The sequence below is a fragment of the Dermacentor andersoni genome, chromosome 3 (genome assembly GCF_023375885.2).
Source record: "Dermacentor andersoni chromosome 3, qqDerAnde1_hic_scaffold, whole genome shotgun sequence".
Taxonomy (NCBI): Eukaryota; Metazoa; Arthropoda; class Arachnida; order Ixodida; family Ixodidae; genus Dermacentor; species Dermacentor andersoni.
The window spans coordinates 110,414,354-110,435,699 of NC_092816.1; the positions used below are offsets into that span (position 1 = coordinate 110,414,354).

The 21,346-nt window shown below is 47.2% G+C and overlaps 1 protein-coding gene and 1 non-coding gene across 5 annotated transcripts in view; one reads left to right on the top strand and one right to left on the bottom strand.

Annotated features, from left to right (window-relative positions):
* Positions 1-2,015: 2,015 nt before the first annotated feature.
* The window catches only part of LOC126539444 (nicotinate-nucleotide pyrophosphorylase [carboxylating]-like), a 30,011-nt gene continuing 10,680 nt past the window's right edge, over positions 2,016-21,346 (bottom strand). For 3 of the 4 annotated variants that reach the window (XM_072287279.1, XM_050186308.3, XM_055074913.2), the window contains 4 exons: positions 13,405-13,664; positions 7,761-8,042; positions 6,227-6,358; positions 2,016-2,583 (listed from right to left, as the gene is read on the bottom strand). In XM_072287279.1, coding sequence (XP_072143380.1) covers positions 2,383-2,583; positions 6,227-6,358; positions 7,761-8,042; positions 13,405-13,659 — 870 coding nt within the window. In that variant the 5' untranslated portion in view covers positions 13,660-13,664 and the 3' untranslated portion in view covers positions 2,016-2,382. Of the gene's footprint in view, positions 2,584-6,226; positions 6,359-7,760; positions 8,043-13,404; positions 13,665-18,395; positions 18,829-21,346 lie in introns of those variants that run through there. The other variant, XM_050186299.3, reaches the window with a different exon arrangement.
* On the top strand, positions 4,726-4,798 carry TRNAS-CGA (transfer RNA serine (anticodon CGA)). The gene has a single exon. It is a non-coding gene; the product is annotated as a tRNA-Ser (tRNA).

Here is a 21,346-nt window from a genome sequence, read left to right on the forward strand (position 1 = left end):
TCGGGTTTACAACTCTAACCTCAGCAATCACAAAAGGTATCACAATTCTGTGAATTGCATATAATAGTACATCTAAAGTGGACAAAACTGATATGTTACACACGAATCTGAAAAAAAATTTATATGGAAATACAGATTTTGCAGAACCCTTCTACGTAACGTGACAAATTTACGCAGGATATAAATTGACATATCGAATCTGTCCGCTTTCAGTGATCTGATGGATGAGTTTCACAGAACAGCGATATCTATTTTTGATGCAGAGCTATTAATTTATAAACTTCGTGCGTCCATATTTTCGAACTTCCGAATTCTTAAAAATCCTTTTCACGAAATTCAGGCCCTAAATTGAAATTCTGCTTCCAACAGTAACTAGAAGTTAACTTTATCTCTCAAATGCAACAAATTTCATTAAAGTCTGTCCAGGGGTTATCCCAGAAAAGCGTTTTTGCGTTTCATGTGTATTTGAATAGGCCGTGTTGTAGTTGGGCCCGAGCTACAGCTTCCTTTTAACGCCTGCTTCACCTCCACCGCGGGTCGGCCCGGTATTGCACTATCTTCGGGATGGGCCCGCGTACGAAAAAACAGTTGGTCTATGTCCACGGAGACTAGACCCGCCAGGACCTAGCCACAAACAGCTATCGCTGTGAAAGCCGGCGTCTGAAGCCTGTAACAGCGAAAGGGCACCTAAAGTCCCATTGGCTGCGATGCCACGTCATGAACGCACCTCGACAAATTTCTATTGGCTGGGACGCAGCGTCAGAGCGCACCTCGACGGCGCCAAGCGGGCGAAAGGGAACACCTGCTGTGCATTAGCGCGCCAGGTGTCGCGTGAGGGGCGAGGGCATTGCCGCGACGCCACGTCAACCTTGCGCTCTCGCTCTCGGAAGCTGGCGCGCGTTGCCCTAGCCAGCGCAGGCTCCTTGCTCGGGCAGCACGGATATACAATAAGCAGCTGCTGTATAGGCGATGACGCTTTGTACCATAACTGACTGCAACATTAAGAGGAATCGTTAACTCGGGCCCAACTCCGACGCGGACTATTCAGATACATCTAAAACGCAGGAACACTTTTCTGAGATAACCCCTGTACCAGTTTTAATAAAACTTGTTGCAGCTGCGAAAGAAAGTTAAATTATAGTGACTGTTAGAAGCGGAATTGCGACTTAGAGCCCGAATATTGTTTTTAAAATTTTCAAAAATTCGAAAGTGCGAAAAAATAGAAGCATGAAGTTTACAAGTGAATAGCTCTGCATCAAGAACAGATATCGCGGTTCTGTAAAAGGCATCCATTGGATCATTCAAAGCGGACAAATTTGATATGTCAGTTTATATCTTACGTGAATGTGTTACGCTGTGTAGAATGGCTCTGCAAAATCTGTATTTCCATATTATGAATTTTTTTTTTCATATTCATGTGTAGCATATCAATTTTGTCCACTTTAGATGTACTATTATATGCAATTCCCAGAATTGCGATACCTCTTGTGATTGCCGAGCTAGAGTTGTAAACTTGATAGTTGCGTTTTCTGAAAATTCGCGATTTTCGCCATTACTTACCAAAAAATTGACGACCTAAATAAAAATATTTGGGACGAACAGTCACTAGATTTTAAGTTTTTCTTTTACATTCAACAAACCTCGTCAAATTTGGTGCAGTGGTTGCCGGGAAAACGAATTCTCCTTTCGCATGTATTTTTATAGGAGCATCCGAGCTAATGCTTCCTCCTGAGCTGAAACGAACTGGCATAACATTGCAGCGATTATACCGCGCGACACAGAATGTCCCAAAATTGCAGCCAGGAGAAAACAGCAAGGGATAAGTTAAAAAAGTAATGGCTGCAGTTAGGCTGCTGGTAGCGTTGGTATACTGGAGGTCCAAACCCGGTTGGTGGGACTGGGGCAACGCAATGGTCTGTCTGTGCAGCCAGAGTTCCGCGAAGTCAGACCTCAGCCATTGGACTTCGTGGCTGTATACACGTAACGTTGAACCATTTGAGAAACAGTCGCGGTACGCATATACACGTATGTTTTATTTGAGAAAAAAAAATGAAATTGAAATCTCTCAATTACAGCCTCGATGTCGCAGTCGCTTGATAAAAAATCAATAGCGAGAAGGTCTTCATTTCGGGCTCGCATTTTTCCGGACCGAGAGAGTTGACCGCCAATGCCGCAATGCGGGACTATTAGTACTACACCTTCGAATACTTGTTTGGCGCAAACAATACGAAGCCACCAGAGGAGCACACGAACACAGCGCCGTCTTTGTGTGTTCACGTGCCCTTCGTGTGTTCTCGTGTTGTTTGTGCTACACCAGTGTTGCAAGAGGTGAGCACGCGCATGCGTGATCGTCTCTGTCTCTCAATCCGCGCCTGCGACTTGTTAGCACTCGGGCTTCTTCGGCGGCTGCACTTTGAGCGAGAAGTCGACCGTGGGGTAGCCCTGGATGAGCATGCTCGAGGAGATGATGTCGATGCCGGGCACAGCGTACTGGGTCAGGTTCTCGGGAGTGATGCCTCCCGAGGCCTCGACCAGTACGCCCGGAAACTCGGTCTTCAGCTTCTGCGCCGCCGGCGACAAGTCCTGCGCGGAAACACCTGCATCAGTGCGAACGCTGACGACGGTTCTTCTCATCGCATATATGGGTCTATGACAACGTGTGGACGAGCTGCACGCTAGCAAAAGGAATCCTATGACGCCTTAAGGCCAAACCACGCATACGTTTACAACGGCGCGCGAAAGCTCGCGCCGGCGTGCCTTGCGTTTGCAGCGCCTCGCGAGGCATGGCGGCTTGCATCTACGAAGACGCGCGCTAACGCAAGCCCACTTGGCTCGCTTAGACGTTTTGACAGACATGCATGGTCTCGCACATTGTTACTCACGGTGCTTTAACATGCTGAAATATTAATCGTAAATTAAAAAAAATATATATTTAGAGCAGTTTGATCTCCGCAAGATGTAAAGAAAGAATACACCTACGATTACGATACTCCCTAATGCGAAATTTGAGCGCGGCTCAACATACGCGTTTTCAGTGTGGCACGTTGCAAACGGAGCGAAGTGCGGCGCGACTGACAATCGGGAGATTGCGAGAGGCAGCGCGTGGGTGGCGTGTGGGCGCGATTCACAGTAGCCGCGGCAAACAGACCTCTGCTGATGCAGCGTTGTTTCCATATATATATATATATATGGTATCGGTGGACAACGCGTGCTACTCTGGCGTCATCTTGTAGCCATCGTCACCGCAGAGTCCGTCTTGCGCGGTATTACGCTTTTTTTCTCAGGCTTTCCCCATACCCTCCTCCTCTCCGCTTTCCGCCTCATGGTTCCGCTGCGCCTTCCTCCTCCGCTTTCCTTTTCGTGCTCTGTTCGCTATCGCCGTCCTTCGTTCTCCGCTGCGCTCCGCATTCGCTCTTTGATCCTTCGCTGTACTCGCTCGGTTACGAGGGACGCCGACGCTCGCCGCAGGAACGGGCGCCTAGCTGGGCTCTAAGAGCACATTTTCCCGTGGCATAAATCTGCCTCACTGAGTGTTGATTGTACCACGCCATGGCTGCGTAGCCAGGAGCGTGAAAACACGAGGAAGCCAGAGCTCGATATCTGCCTGGACCAGATATCCGTGCTCGCTCCGCCATACGACGCGTACGATTTGTCCTGCACCATCTGCGCATACGTAGGCGCACCGGCGCGTGCCGGCAAGTGTATACGCGTAGCTTGGCCTTTAGTGCGCGGGTTCATGTGCAGAAAAAAAAAGAAGAACGACATCTGCTCCGTCTGGTTGAGTAAGTTGAATTCGCTGTCGCAATAATCTGTAGTTCTGGCAGTTTTCTCAGAGGCGATAAAATGCTCGGAACCAATAGGTCGACCCCACGCCGATGCCGCATCGCAGAGTGAATTTGTGAGTGAAGTTTTGTGAATTCGTCCTTAGATAAATTAGTCTTTCATAAGACTTGGACAACGAAGTTCTACAGCCACAGCGTGGGTACAATTTTTAATCGCCCTCGGTGCGCAACAGCCCCTCGCTACGCCCATGTTGCCGGGTACAAATTAATGCACTGAAGCATGCCTAAGTGATGAAGGTGCGGCAGGAAAAGCTCATGTTATCACAGATGAGCCATAGATACCACATTGACCGTAGGCTCATGGTACTCGTACGTGTACTAAATAGTAAAAAATTACATTCCAACAACGCGATGGCGTCTTCCTTGTGACTACGTTGCGCTGTCATGAGAAAGTAAGGAGAAAGTAGCAGGGATAAGAGTAGATCAGTGGCTATAGAAGCTGCTCGAGTCATGGCTGCTGTGAGCACCTTCGCATCGCGCGCTGTTGTAATGTTGACTGCACATGGGTTTTACATGTCTTTCTGTAGGCTAGGCTCGATCAAGGGCAAGCACAATGTAAGACATATACTGCGACAGGAAGCATGGACCGAGGGAAGTCAAGTATCGAGCAGCAGCAGGCACCAAGAGAAGCGGCGTATGCGAATAAGCACGCCATACACTCGCCTCGCAAACAGCTAGCACACTGTGCATCGCCACGCGCACGAGTTACACTTATTGGATAATATCATAAGAAGCCTACAAACACTGACACCAAGGACAACATCCTGCGGCAAAAAGGACGTTCCACGTCCGCCGCCAAGGTCTGTGAGTGGTGGCGCTGGCTAACACTCCCAGGGTTCTACTAGGACACATAAATACCGAAGAAAGTGGATGGGAAAACGGCGCCGCGGTAGCTCAATTGGTAGAGCATCGCACGCGAAATGCGAAGGTTGTGGGTTCGGTTCCCACCTGCGGCAAGTAGTTTTTTCATCCACTTTAATTTCCCTTAATTTATCGTTTCTTTATTTCATTTATTAAGCACAAGTAAGTTCCCCTATGTTGTCCTTGGTGTCAGTGTTTGTAGGCTTCTTATGATATCACTAATAAAAATCGGGCCCCTCGGTTAACTCCCTTTCATCTCGTTTATTATATAACGAGGGTCTCGAATCCGGCAACATTGATGCCTTCAGGTAGCATATGTGGGTTTATTGACCAGTTGCCTTCACCCTAAAAGATCACGTTCTCGTGACGCCTGCGGCAAAAAGGACGTTCCACGTAGGCCGCCAAGGTCTGTGAGTGGTGGCGCTGGCTAACACTCTCAGAGTTCTACTAGGACACATAAATACCCAAGAAAGTGGATGGGAAAACGGCGCCGCGGTAGCTCAATTGGTACAGCATCGCACGCGAAATGCGAAGGCTGTGGGTTCGGTTCCCACCTGCGGCAAGTTGTTTTTTTCATCTACTTTAATTTCCCTTAATTTATCGTTTCATTATTTCATTTATTAAGGACAAGTAAGCTCCCCTATGTTGTCCTTGGTGTCAGTGTTTGTAGGCTTCTTATGATATGACTAATAAAAACCGGGCCCCTCGGTTAACCCCCTTTCTTCTCGTTTACTTATTGGAGAAGACTTAAATGTACGAAAGGGCGGTGCTCTCCAAATGAGTCTACGATAGCGACCTCCTAGGCGCATGCTTACAGCTTATGTTGATGCAAGGCTATAGCAGTCGCGACACTTATACACATATGGCCGGGTCTCTCGGATTATACGACAGCCACGAAAAGAACTGTCCCTTGCAGCCACCTACAGTCGAATGAAAATATATATATATATATATATATAGTCTGTTTCTCGGCACAAGATCATCAGAATTGAATTCCGGTGGTGATGGCCTTCTTAGGGGCAGAGTAGCACATGATTCTGTGCTGATGTTTAGACTAGAGTACCCTGTAGATAGCAGGAACTAATCAAGAGCCGTGACCTCTCGCCACCGAGCTCCTTCTCTCGCCTCCCCCTTCCCATCCGCCGCCGCTCCTTGATACAGCGTTTCTTGCAACTCACAATACAAGTTTGAGACGGTTAAAGGGCAATAATTACTATAATCGTTATATTATGTGGACTCGACTTTATAGCGCCATCCAAGCTATTTGTCACTGTACAGCTCACACAAATTAAGCACGACGTTAAATAAATATTCGCCAGCGCGCGCCAAATCAACTACGCGTTCGCAACCAGCAGTCGGGACAGCGCATGTCCTGAAACGTTCGGCGACACGGGCAGCAGCGAGTACTGCACCCCACTAAATTGCAACGCGCCCCACGATAAAGTAAATAAATGTTAGCGACCCACACATCAAACGGGCCTGAGATCCTCCACAGTGCAATGCAAGACTGCTGAGCAACGAACCTTTGCCTCGAAGTTGTCGAGCATGATGATGTCACCCCCCGCCCTGGCGGCTTGCTGGGCTTCCTCGACGGAGCGGCACTCGACCTCGACCTTCCGGGTGAAGCCGCCCATCTTCTTCGCGATGCGGACAGCCTGCGAAATATTGGGCGAACCGCGCAAGTGAAGACGCAGAGAAATGCACAAAAAAGAAAGAAAAGAAAAGAATAGAGTGACCGCATATCAAAGGCTTGGTCATGTTCGACCGGATTATCTTCGAGCCCCACGCACCCGCCGCACAATTCGTTGAGTGCTCATCTACTACGACAACTGGCCATAAACAGACTTGTCTAATCTGAATGATCGGGTAAATCAGCTGTCCGACTGCTCAAGAAAGGCGAATACGATTCTAACGACAAATCAGTGGCTGACGAAAGTGATCCATCGATTAAAAGTAGTAAACTGTGGCTCTTCTGCGCAGTTCCAATTTGGAGAGCTACTTTTCCTTGGCATCTTGATAGCTTACAGTGTGCTGCAAGCAGTAAAATCTACAGGTAGTGTGACAGTTATAATCACCTGCCAAAATTAGATACATTTGAGGTTTTAATCTTTAAATAACGCACTATATATACCTAGGCTTTGTCAATGGCTCAATTCTTTTTTAAGGTTTAGCTGACGAGTCTTCGTTTCGTCCAAAAAGTAGTTACAGAAACTGATCTGTCATCGCTTGCAGCCCTTTTCTCAGCGTTCAGCTAGGCTGAAGTAGTTTGCCTGGCAGGACAGGTTACCTCTGTCGCCTGGCTGCTTCCGAAAAGTATGCTGAACATATTGTGCTGCAGTAAAGTCAAGTTCGCGGATGTCAGTGTCAGCCAGTGGCGCACCTAGGGGGTGGCGCACCAGGGACGTGACCGAGTCAACCAACTACCGTACACGGGTCATGGAAAATTAAGAATTAGATCATCGGGTTTTACGTGCCAAATCCACGATTTGATCATGAGGCACGCCATAGTGGGGGGCTCCGGAATAATTTGGACAACCTGGGGTTCTTTAACGTGCACCTCAATCTAAGTACACGGGCGGTTTCGCATTTCGCCCCCATCGGAATGAGGCTGCCTTAGTCGGGATTCGATCCCGCGACGTCTATCGTGCTCAGCAGCACGACGCCATAGGCACTAAGCAACCACGGCGGTTTGGGGGTCGTGCATCGATTTAACTCTGGCCACAAGCATATGTCAAATAAGAACGGAAGACATCAGTGTGTATCATAGCGACCACAGAACAGTTATATCAGTCATTTCAAAGTAATCAAGAAAATAAAGGTTTTGTAAACTGCATTGACCCTTGTGTTTGTCTCATATATCACTTTGAAGAGCAATGTGCTCAATGGGTGCGCACCATGGGATCGGTGTTTGACAAGTTGCCCTATACATTAGGCGCATATCTTATCTACAGCTTCGCTGACCAGCCAGTTTCACAGGAGTGGATTGGCGGTGATTTACTCTCCCAAAGTCTACCGACAACTCAGGCGCAATGGCGATTCGCCGCTACAGACACGCACCTTCTCGATGGAGCCCACCGAGGTGAGGTGGTTGTCCTTGAGCATGATCATGGAGGCGACGTCGTAGCGGTGCGTGTCCGCCCCGCCCACCAGCAGCGCGTACTTCTCGACGAGCCGGAAGCCGGGCGTCGTCTTCCGGGTGCCGGCCAGCACGCCGTCCCAGTGCATGCCGTTGAGCACCTCGCGCATCCGCCGCGCCGACGACGCCACCCCGCTGGCGCGCGCCAGGCAGTTGAGCACCACGCGCTCGGCGAGCAGCACGCGCCGCGCCTGGCCGGTCACCTGGACGGATGGACGGATGTTGTGAGCGCGCCCCTTTGGAACGGGCCGGTGGGTTGCGCCACCAAGCTCTTGCTGTTACACTGCCTAATGTCCTATCTAGGTTAAAAGAGAGAAAAAAAAAACAACTCCACCATGAATTCCAATGACCAAATTTTCTGACACCCTACTGCGGACTTTGCTTTTGTACGTCTCCGACTCCACCCTCTCGCGTGCGCGCGCCGAGAAGGTAGAGTCGAAGGAGTACACAGGAGGACGCGGAAATTTGCATCTCTAAAAAGCGAAGCTGTCTAGGCGAACCCTCTCATGACTTTGCTGACCGCAATGGCTGCTGTTGTCTTTTCCAATAGCGCAGCACAGCACTCATGTAACTTAAATAGCTTTGTGTATAACCCGGTCTGTACTCATGCCTCATAACCTCGAGCGTACCGGAATCTTGGAAGAACGCTAACATAATCCTAATCCATAAGAAAGGGGACGCCAAAGACTTGAAAAATTATAGACCGATCAGCTTACTGTCCGTTGCCTACAAAGTATTTACTAAGGTAATCGCAAATAGAATCAGGAACACCTTAGACTTCTGTCAACCAAAGGACCAGGCAGGATTCCGTAAAGGCTACTCAACAATAGACCATATTCACACTATCAATCAAGTGATAGATAAATGTGCAGAATATAACCAACCCTTATATATAGCTTTCATTGATTACGAGAAAGCGTTTGATTCAGTCGAAACCTCAGCAGTCATGGAGGCATTACGGAATCAGGGTGTAGATGAGCCATATGTAAAAATACTGGAAGATATCTATAGCGGCTCCACAGCCACCGTAGTCCTCCACAAAGAAAGCAACAAAATCCCTATAAAGAAAGGCGTCAGACAGGGAGATACGATATCTCCAATGCTATTCACAGCATGTTTACAGGAGGTATTCAGAGGCCTGGAGTGGGAAAAATTGGGGATAAAAGTTGATGGAGAATACCTTAGCAACTTGCGATTCGCTGATGATATTGCCTTGCTTAGTAACTCAGGAGACCAATTGCAATGCATGCTCACTGACCTGGAGAGGCAAAGCAGAAGAGTGGGTCTGAAAATTAATCTGCAGAAAACTAAAGTACTGTTTAACAGTCTCGGAAGAGAACAGCAGTTTACGATAGGTAGCGAAACACTGGAAGTGGTAAGGGAATACATCTACTTAGGGCAGGTAGTGACCACGGATCCGGATCATGAGACTGAAATAACCAGAAGAATAAGAATGGGTTGGGGTGCGTTTGGCAGGCATTCTCAAATCATGAACAGTAGGTTGCCACTATCCCTCAAAAGGAAAGTGTACAACAGCTGTGTGTTACCAGTACTCACATATGGGGCAGAAACCTGGAGGCTTACGAAAAGGGTTCTGCTGAAATTGAGAACGACGCAACGAGCTATGGAAAGAAGAATGATGGGTGTAACGTTAAGGGATAAGAAAAGAGCAGATTGGGTGAGGCAACAAACGCGGGTAAACGACATCTTAGTTGAAATCAAGAAAAAGAAATGGGCATGGGCCGGACATGTAATGAGGAGGGAAGATAACCGATGGTCACTAAGAGCTACGGACTGGATTCCAAGAGAAGGGAAGCGTAGCAGGGGGCGGCAGAAAGTTAGGTGGGCAGATGACATTAAGACGTTTGCAGGGACAACATGGTCACAATTAGTACATGACCGGGGCAGTTGGAGAAGTATGGGAGAGGCCTTTGCCCTGCAGTGGGCGTAACTAGGCTGATGATGATGATGATGATGATGACTACCTCTATATACATATGTACCCGGTGGCTGCCGCTGTGCTCCTTGGAGTTACGCGGTCCAACGACAAACGGTACCTAAATATTCCCAACTAGTGCAGCAAACGTGGACCTTGAAGCACGTTATTGCTTTATTAAAACGAACCTTTCTATGCCATTCCCCCCCCCCCCCCCCCCGCCCCGGGGTTTCGTTTGTCTGTGCGGTTGGCTTTTCGTCAAGTAATGCGCGCCGACGACCCTGGTTATAGTGAAATAGTAAATTGGGCTGATCTTGGAGGTGGTGCGGTGAAAAAATGGGCCGATCCCCGTGACGACGTGTGGGTCACGCGGGTCGTGCGGGTTTAATCAAGCCTTTTATTAACCGCCTCACGAAAGCTTTCCTTCACATAAATTTCAAAATGTGCACTGCATCTGCTTCTATTCGATTATTTTCTTATGCTTCTTCTTTTTTTCTTTTGTAGTTATAAATATCAGTTTTCATTCTTTTCGCTAGTTATTCGCGCGCGATCGGGCGACGACGCATGCCAGTGCCGGGCTAGGCAACTCGTTGCGGTGGTAGATAATAGAAAAAGAAATCAGTCGATAAATAAAATAATATTATTCATAAATTATTTGCCGTCAATACCGCAATGGCGATTTGCATAAGTGGGAGAAGGTGCCGGGGAGCAAGGGCATCCAATTCTAATTGACACAACAAAAAAGAGGGAAAGGAAGACGATCCTGCTATAACCACGCACTCTGCATGGTCTACGGAGCTCGTGCTTGGTGCGTCAGCCTCTCGCGTCAGTCTCTTTCATAACGGTTGGTTGTCTGAAAGCATCCACGAATCCGTTTTTTTACAACAGAAGCGCTTTCTTGTAGAGACGTCCCGCTGACTTCCGTTTGACGGAATAAACTACGTGATCGCCCGAGATGGCGCAAAACAGAAAAGCACACATATGTCTAGTCGGCCTATATGCTTGTATAGCCATCTGTACTACCTCTGAAGACGTGCTACTTGCGGGCTTTGTTCTCGATGAACTTACGCCACGCAACGACGAACGCCACCTAAATGTCATGACTGTAACAAATGTACTCTTTCGAGAACATCATTCCTTTAGTAAACCGGATTCATCTACTTGCTCCCTTTGTGCCCTATTAAAACGAATAGCGTCGTCTGGTTCTTTCGTCCGTTTTCGTACTCGAACGGGCCTGTTCTTCGCCGAACACCGTTAGCTCTTTGAGACGCACGTTTTTTTTTTTTTTTTTAATGTCCCGTGAGAGCTTCGAGGCGTCTAATAGTTTAGATTCGGTGTAACATGGTGGCGCTGTGTCACGTATCTCCACCTCCACTACTAAGTATTTTTCTTGTGTTCTGCACCATTCTCGGTAAATGTACTCCGATTTTGTGGGTAATACACGTTTCCATGCCATATATACTTGCAAACCTATTTGTGATGACTTTCACTGTTCCTTTGGCACTCAGCGGCCGCAGCTTCTGCGTTAATGAAGTTCGGTTCAGAAATCGAATAGTCCTAATTTTTTCGCCTGATCTCAGTTACGTATGCCAACAAATATTTGTGCACAGAAGCCATCTTATGCGATCGATATTAACTTGCGAACGCACGGACTTTCCTACCAAAATTTACTAGAGAGAACACTGGCGCTGCGTTCGTTCAGCTACTGTGGGAATTATGGCCAGTACATGAATGTGTCTGATCTTAGTGCTTGTGGCCTGAGACATTCTTCCTGTCGTATGCGTTTTACGCTGTCTAAAAAATTTCTACGTGATCATGCTTTTACGAACCAACGAAAGCAATGAGTCTATTCGCACATACATTATCATTTGTAAATTGTTGTTTCTTTGGCGCTATATTTTGTCGCTGTAAAGCAAAATTAAACGAGCACACAAACACACAAAAAAAGAAAGATAAAGACACGAGCAAGTCTGAACACCACACTACCTGTTCGTGTCTTATTTTTTTTTTTTGCACCCTTTTAACAGTACTTTATACCATTAACCAACTAGCCTAGCAACAAGACTTGTTATTTTGTTGAAAATTATCGATTTCCTGAGACACAAAGCCGCTTCAAACCAGAAGTACGAAGTTTAGGCAAATCCTTCCACTCCGCATCATTCCCCTCCTGGCTGAACCGCTATACTTTTTGGCTCCCGCAGACACTACCGCCAGAATACCCTTTAGTAATTTTTCTAAGAGACCGCGCCCGCGACACATAGCCTCCGTGATTACGCATGATCTCGGACGCCATGCACTACGCGCTAAAGATCTTGAACGCCACTGTTTGGGATGTCCGTCACATCCGCGAACACGGTGCACGCTTCGTCGGCACAGGTACTGTTGAAATCATACTGATGAGAAAATTAGACAATGACCAGTGCTACAGCTTTGCCATGATTGCATATATGCACGTATCCGGCACCACTGACGAGAAGAAGCACATTAGCCCCGACAACTTGTCATTCCAGGCAGCGGCGGGGCTTAGGCTTGTTCCCTCATCTTCGGGACAATGGCTTGCTCGACAAACCGTCATCATCATCAGCCTGGTTACGCCCACTGCAGGGCAAAGGCCTCTCCCATACTTCTCCAACTACGCCGGTCATGTACTAATTGTGGCCGTGTTGTCCCTCCAAACTTCTTTATCTCATCCGCCCACCTAACTTTCTGCCGCCCCCTGCTACGCTTGCCTTCCCTTGGAATCCAGTCCGTAACCCTTAATGACCATCGGTTATCTTCCCTCCTCATTACATGTCCTGCCCATGCCCATTTCTTTTTCTTGATTTCAACGAAGATGTCATTAACTCGCGTTTGTTCCCTCACCCAATCTGCTCTTTTCTTATCCCTTAACGTTACACCCATCATTCTTCTTTCCATAGCTCGTTGCGTCGTCCTCAATTTAAGTATAACCCTTTTCGTAAGCCTCCAGGTTTCTGCCCCGTACGTGAGTACTGGTAAGACACAGCTGTTATACACTTTTCTCTTGAGGGATAATGGCAACGTGCTGTTCATGATCTGAGAATGCCTGCCAAACGCATCCCAGCCCATTCTTATTCTTATTATTTCAGTCTCATGATCGGGATCCGCGGTCACTACCTGCCCTAAGCAGATGCATTCCCTTACCACTTCCAGTGCCTGGAACACACACACAGTTTGTCGTGTGCCAGGCACTGGAACACGACAAACCTTAGGAAATGTTACGTAGACATTTGAATGACTGAACTTTATTATTGGATCACCTTCATTTAGAACCTAATGCATCGAACATCTGCATGTCCCAGTCCCATGTACCCAGTCCACCTTCTTCACCGCACTCTTTTCTTTCTTCAGACCCCCCTCCCCCCGTATTCTCTTTCTCTCTATCTATAAGTAACCTATCCATAGCTTACCTGGGGATTTTCAATCTGTGATCCCCTCACCCATGCGGAGTTACATGTAGGCGAGTTTATACACACGCTGGAAGAATTCTCCGCGTTTCCTTCAAGAGCTATCCCTCTCTCTCTCAGCACACACTTAGGACCAACTCAGCCAAATGGAAACCTCGCTGCAGCCGGCCTTCAAGGCGAAAGCGAGAGGGCGCACGTGCGTACCTCGGCCACCTTGGCGACGGGGTGCAGCCACTCGCCCTCGTTGCGCAGCCACTTGACGTCGCAGTCCAGCTGCGAGAGGACGGCGTTGGCGAACGGCACGCCGGCCAGCACGCCGGGGCTCTTGCACCACAGGTAGGCGGTGCAGTCGGCGTCGCCAACCACGTACAGGCCCACGTCGAGGCTGGGCTGGTCCTCGCGGAGCCAGCTCAGCGCCAGGTCCTGAAGCACCGCGGGGTTGAGCAGAGACGCCGCCATTGACCCTGTATAAGCACGCGCTGTCGAGGTTGGTCTCTCTCCTTAAACAACAACAACAACAACAACAACAACAACAACAACAACAACAACAACAACAACAACAACAACAACAACAACAACAACAACAACAACAACAACAACAACAACAACAACAACAACAACAACAACAACAACAACAACAACAACAACAACAACAACAGGCTAAGATATGCCGCTGGAACGTCTTGTTCAAGTCTGCGTTGCAGTTGAGCGTATATATTGAACCAACAGCGCTTTACGGTGGGGCCTGAGCGCGTATTGCTAAAATACGCGCGGAGAAAATTCGCGTTTCCTCTAGAAAAAAAAAAAGCAAAGAACGGCGCAGCAACAGGACCACTGAAACACGAAACGAAACAATAACTAGCCCAACCTCGCGCTCTCGCACGATTAGGCATATCTTGTTAGAACGTGCGCGGATCTACAGGCGAAAGTAGATAAAAGATGTGGCTGCAGTGTCCGCGATGTCATGTGCAGCTACAGGGTCCTTCGTTTTCGGGTATAAAGCCCGATAATTCTCGATTTCTGCACCCGAACGAAATTTCCGAATATAGGGTTAAACCTGTTTTCTCGCCCAGGTTTGCCTTTCGTGAAGGACAATAAATGCGGTTGTTACAAAACTAATGAACGCTGCCCACCTTTTGTGAGCAGGCGCTCAAGATGTATCATATTAATTAACAGAAAAAAAAAGAAAGAAAAGAAAAAAAGAAAGGAAAAAGTGAAGAATTAGGAAAACCGAGGAAACCTAAGCCCTTATGAGTAGTGAATGCGAAACCACTTATGTCCAATTGAACGCCGCTGAGTGCTCTTTCGAGTCATGAACTCCTCGCTCTATAAAACACTTATCCGGCCTAAACTCGAATCCGCCGCCTCAGTTTGGGATCCTAATTAAAATAAGTTAATTTATTCAGCGAAAAGGGTGCAGAACAATTAACCACGATTCATATTCTCCAACAGGACAACCAGCATCAGCACAGTGATGTCTAACCTACAGTTAACACCCTTAGCAACGGGGCGTAAACACTTGGGGCTCTCTCTCATTTTTCGTAAGGTATATATCATCCTCCCGTACTACGAAACGAGCTTCTTTCGGCACTACATTACATATCATCTCGGCTTGATCGCCGACACAAAGTTTGTATTCCATCTTGTAGATCACCCTCCTTCTTACACTCATTTGTGCCGCAGACAGCTGATGAGTGGGACCACCTTGCCGTCACTGTGGCCTCCGTAAGTGATCCCACCCGTTTTAGACAAACCTTACGCGACATTTCGTGTTAAGTATTCTTGTTTTCCCTGTGTTCATAGCTGTGGTTTGAATGCGCTTCTCACTGTGAAGTGTGCACTCCGCTTATTAACGTCTCTTATGGACATTGGTTTATGTAATGGTCGTTCAATTATGTAGTTTGGATAATTCGAAATAATATTTATGTACTCTGGTTCGTTATCCGCCAGTATTGCATAGTCATACTAGTATATTTTGGTTGTTAGCTGATGCTATTGCGCATAATTATGTTCAACTAGTTCACCACTCCCCTCTGTGACGCCAGTGGCCCCGACAGTGTAATAATTAAATAAATAAATAAATAAATAAATAAATAAATAAATAAATAAATAAATAAATAATGTCCGCCTCATGAGTAACTTAGATTATTGTGTTATGTGCCATGGGCCTCTTTGTTTTTTAAATTGGTGCAGACAAGAAAATACCATCGACCTGTATATATGCAGGGTAATAATTTTTAAGTTTTACGAAAATTTTACAAACCGCCTGCGGCAGATAGCATAATTCCTGTCCTTGAGCTATATTACTCAAAGAGGGAGGGGGGCATTACTAGCAGGAGAATTCGAACCACATATTCAGCTAACTACCACAAATGTATTAATTAACTTCTTAATTATTTACTTTGCGGCACATACTGCAATTACGAATTGTATCCAGAGAGCTTGCCAGACGTATCCACTTAAATTAATTCCCAGGGTGACACCAGTTTCAAGGCATTATTTCCCAAATTGTGGAACGAAATACAAGCGCATTCCAGTTACTTTTCTGCTTCAATGCACAAAAAAGGGAAAGTGCGGGGAAGTCAGGCGCTGAAAATTCAAGATGATGGGCAAAACGAGAACAAGGTGGAAGCCGGAGCCAACGTTTCGACAAGTGGACTTGTCTTCTTCGAGGCAACCATACGCTTTCCTCGGCACAGTACGGTTCTTCTAAAGGGGAGAGGGGGTAATGTAGGTGGACGAGGCAACGAACGAGAGTGTGTTAGCGGCGAGGGTGCAGAATTGAAAACAGAAGTGTGCTATTCAATGTCGGTGAAGGAATGTGAGGTAGCGTCGTGTATCAGCCGGTTATTGACGTGTCGCTGTACCTTTTTCCCTGGAAGGGGCCTGGAAGATGGGAGGGGGGTGGGGAGAGGAGGGGGATTATCTGCTCTGTTGGAGGTCAGTAAACTATCGTCTCTCTGAAAGAGAGAATAAAGCTGGCGGTAGAAAATGGCGCTCGCAGAAAAAATAAACATGTTTATATAAAGGAACGAAAGAAAAGAAGAGAAAGAAAACACTAAGCAACCTGATTAAAAATAAAAATAACTCGGTGTTGTTGTCTATAGTTTGAAATTTAGTATAGCGAATAGGTTCTAAAGCTCTCTCTAAAGCGTTTATGCCTATTGGTTGCAATGTCTTGAACTTATGGATAAGGTATGATTCTCTGTATTTTCTTTCTCGTTCAGAACGAAAATTTGACAGTACGATGTAGAGTTCAAGTTCATCAAAGTTATGACCTGGTTGGTTGAAACGCTCGGCGACGGCTTTCGGAAGCTTTTTAGCTGTGTCCGCGCGATGTCCGTTTAACCTGACGTTCATTGATTGTCCCGTTTCGCCGATGTATTGTTTCTTACAGAAGGAACATTCAAGAGCGTTTTGTTAAAAAAAAAGTAAGCGGAACAACGGTGCATTTTTACGGCGTTTGATGGCGCATAACTCTAAACTGTCGTCATTCTGCAAATTCATTCCAAGTGGATACGCCTTGCAAACTCACCGGCTACTATTCGTAAACTGCAATGTGTACCTCAAAGTATTAATTCAAGTGCAATTAGTGGATTTCTGTTAATTAACTGTGTACGTCTCGATTTCTCGTGCAAGTGATGTCCACCTCAATGAGCAATCGAGCTCAAATACTACTTTAGGTTATCTACAACAGGCTATCCTTAAAAATTCCTTAAAACTTAAAAATGATCACCCTGTAGATATGAGCACACGCCTGTGTGTGTGTCCGAACAGAAAACAGATTTCTTATTTAGGCAGCTATTTTACAAAATTTGTGCAAGATTGCAAAAAAAAGAAAGAAAATAACTGATGTAACAAGTTTTCAACTCCGTAGTGCAGTAATAAATAATGGCGTCGTGCACAAGTCTGTCAGGTACATCCTAATAATAAATATAAAGCGGACAAAAGCGGATGTATTATACATCGCGCCGAAATATATCGCTAATTTGTCAATGGTACTTTCGCAAAACCGTCGTACGCATTGTCATAATTTTATCTGAGCTGTAGATACCTATATCAAATGTGCCCATTTTAGATTTTCTAACAGATGCACACTATAGAACTGCGCTACCTGCCTTTTAGCGCAGAGTTACGGACATCTACACTTGGTGGATCAAAAACGTCTGAGCTTGCCGATTTTGGGCAACTATTCGAAATAGTATTAGCACCAACTTCTAAATTTTTTCTCGTTGCTGTTGCTATATTTGGGCTTTATCTCTCAAATGTAACAAATTGCATTCCAGTTGATCCAGCTGTTTTCTCACGAGAGCATTTTGGCGCTTTACAAGTATTTGAATGGGGCAAATCAGAGTCAAGTCAATCAAATCAAGCTAGAGCATCCTCTTGATGAGAGGCAGGCAAATTTTTATGAAGCACGAAAGCAGAAGAATAACGTCGAAATAACAGCATAGAATAACATAAAAGATCGTGCACCGACTCACATTTTTCTTTTTCTTATGTTCCTTTTTTACTTTGCGTGAAATATAAATGCTCCCCGAACGCAGCAACAGCGCATCACGAACGTAACGTAACGTGACGTCAAAATGGATTCGGTGTTGTTTGTAACGGGAGCTGACTAAGAGGGCAATGTGACGTCACGTAGCACACATACTCCTCACAGCGCTAACCGATATAGCTATAACCAATGTGTATTTCGGCAGGCGCTGTACAGGGAAGCTATTGCTCGACTTTGACACACTCATCCTGACATGATTTCTGCCAATTGTTCTCCTTGTGTGACACCCACACGCTGCTCAAGGTAAGCACAAGGGCTTCGCGTCGGCGACGACGGACGCACAAAAGGAAGGTTAATACACGAAGAAACGAAGATGCGCAGGGAAATTACACGGGGAGCTCTTCGCACAGCCTCGCGATGTTCCTCGCTCCGCGTTTTCTCAGTAATCAGCAGGCCAGTTCGTCGCCGACCGAGCGAGATAACCTACGGCAGCCCCCAAGCAGATTGCCGGGCTCGGCGAGTCCTTGGTACGCCGCGTTACAAACTCAGTTCTCGCGGCGATAAGATACGAGTGCGAGTTTCGCGCGCCCGCAAGCACGCGGCGATAACGCTTATAAGGGCGACGCACAGAGTTGCCGAGTCACCGTCGTGTCTAGACCGCGAGACACACTAGACAGATAATACAGGGACGGCTCACCTGATAGGAAGACACAGGGACGAAGGAAATAAGTCGGCCGAGTTTCACGCCGGAGGAAGCCTTGGCTGCGCGAAGAAAAAAAAGCGTCCGACGCTTCGCCCCGAGCGAAACTGTTGGTCCTGTATTATTTTGTTCCTCCCGCGTTGACCTCAGCTTGGAGCGAGTGCAGCGGAGAAGTGACGTCTGACAGGAACGTGGCCAGCGGAGGGGAGACGACCGTGGGTCTTTGGGGGCGCTGCAGATCGAGAAATCCGGTGGAGGCTGAACGCGTGAAAGGCGTGAAGCAAAACACGTATATGCGGGAGCAAAAAGGGGCGTGCGGGGCTTTAATGTTGCTTCCGGTGTCACTTCCGGCGCTGCTCATTGGGAACTTCCGTTCTTTGATCGAGTGGCGGGTGCCCGTCCGAGCTCGCACGACCCTCTGAATTCCTGCCGCCCTCTGTGGCTCCAGGGTCATCGAGCCCTTATCGGCTGGTGAAGGGGGTTTGGATGCGTTTTTATCTAACGTTTGCAGGCGCAAGGAACAACAATACAATGACCTTTGACTTGTGTGTGTGTGCGTGTGCGTATATGTGTGCGTGTATGGGTGCGCGCGTGTGCGTGTGTGTTAGGAGAAAGAGGAAAAGGGCTGGAGAGAATGCGGTGAGCAGTTGTCTCCGAAGGGCAGGGGGAATACCCTGCCATGGACCTCGATCGTAACTGTACCACTCGAGCTGAACTATTCCGGGGTCAGCAAGGGAGGCATCGTTACTCGACACCTCCAGTTAATCCGCCTTCTAAGGACTGACCGAGAGCTGACTGCTGCTAACTACGGCAACCTGTCTAGAGCTGGCGTATATTCAGCTTGCCGTGGTGGACAACCAGCGCAGCTAAGGCATATCTGCGGAGAAATTAGGCACAGTTGGTGTTTTTCCGCTCTTCCTAGTCCATCTGGGATAACAAAGCTAATAAACGCAAGAGCGAGCGAGTGAGAGAGATAGATAGATTGGTTGAAAGGGAGATGGAGAGCAAACGCCTTCCATCTAATTGTAGGTCCACAGCTTGAATTCGCCGCATCTATCTGGTCCCCCTACCACAATTATTTAATTAACATGCTCGAAGCGGTTTAGAATAGGGCCGCCCGTTTCATTCCACGCAATTATGACAACCATAACAGCATAACGCAAATTAAACTCAATCTTTCACTTCAACCCCTTAGTGCTCGTCGCGACATTGCCCTTTTATGCCTTTTTCACAAATACATATGCAGCAACAGACCACTCCCACTTCACCTTGATGCTCCTTCCATTACATCACGTCGGTTGCATAATCACTTAAGTTTCACGTGATCATATGGGTCAACTCACGCCTTCAACTCACGCCTGGCGACGAGTTGTCAGAACTTTTTTTTTTTTTGGGGGGGGGGGGGGGCGGATCTGGCTTAGCACAGTAACGACACGTTCGGGCCTCGCACTATTTACACAATGGCACTTCATGGCACGCACATCTCTGGTTCACTCTAAAATAGAATTTTTGGAACCCGCATCACGCGTACTTCATTAATAAACTAGAGTAGACTAGTCCGTTCAAAATAACGCTGTCCGCGATTTATAACGAGAAATTACGCCACTCCAGCATGACTGGCTAACGAAGCGTCGCCAAACCTTCCATTGCTTGAGCGACGCAGAGTGCCTGCACTGTTATCTGAGCAATTCAAAAAGCTTTGCCACAAGCAGTCGTCGTTCTCGACGTCTTCTATACGGCCTGCTCACCGCATGTGCTTCCGGGCCTAGATCACCCTCTGAAGGTGCAAGCTCAGCTCAGGCGTACTAAACTTATGATTCACCCACCACTACGTTTTGCCATCTGTCATTGGAATAATGTACCACTCGATGTTGTGCCCACATTAAACCACAGCACATATGTGCAAAAGCTGAATCGTTTGTTAGTGAACAAATAATTGCATGCTAATTCTTATGTCGACCACACTTTATTATTTCTAGTTTGTATACGCGTGAGTTTATTTAGATGCATTTTTGCTTTATTAATGTTGCTTTCAACGGCTGCACACACTCGCAAGGGACCACGTTCGAATCCCACGAGCAATAGCTCCGATGGCATTCGGCGTGGTCCGCCACTCGGGCGGAGCGGGGGACAGGCGAGGCGCCAGTAAACTATCATGGCTTCCTCGGCTCCCTTTTCCATTTCTTAGATTTCATTCTTTCTTTTTTCTTTTCCTTTTCTAGAGAGAGAATGAGAGAAGTACACTGGGAGGGGGGGGGGGGGTGGCAGAGGCTTTGAAATCCATCTGCATGTAGTTGACAACAATGGCGGAAGGAAATAAACTAGAAGGAAGCGTTACGTCACACAGGCAGCCTTCGCACGCTTACTTTTTTCTCTCAAAAAGTAAGGCACAACACGTGACCCTGCGCTCGGCGGACTCGGCCCAGTGTGCTTGATTTCACGTAGGTTTTCATTGTGTTCGGGTGCTTTGCCAACCGCTCCGCGGCACATTTTTTTCCCCCGACGTGCTTGAGCAATAGTACAAAGAAAATTGGGCATAGTCGGGGGAAGTTCGTATTCGGCAAACAGCAGGCACAACCTAGATGAAGACGAAGAGTATCAGAGCAGTAGCGCTTGTTTTTCGATAATCTTTTCTACGTCATCGTCTAGTTAGCGCTGCTGCTTGTCATATATGCTTTAGCAAGTTCGATCGTTAATTGGAACATACATAAATTTCTCTTTCGTTGCCACATGCGAGTGCGGGACTGGTAATGCGAGACTGCAGTAAATGGGGAAAGCGATTCAATCACATGTACAATATATTTAAAAGGCATTCGACACATCAGCTATATCTGTCACGAATAAGGTCGCTGTTCGTTTCGGTATTCGTGCAGGGGCGTTTTGCAGAGCTCGCTGCGTATACTCGAAGGCATGAGCTATACTGGGCAAGAACACAAAGCAGAGAAACC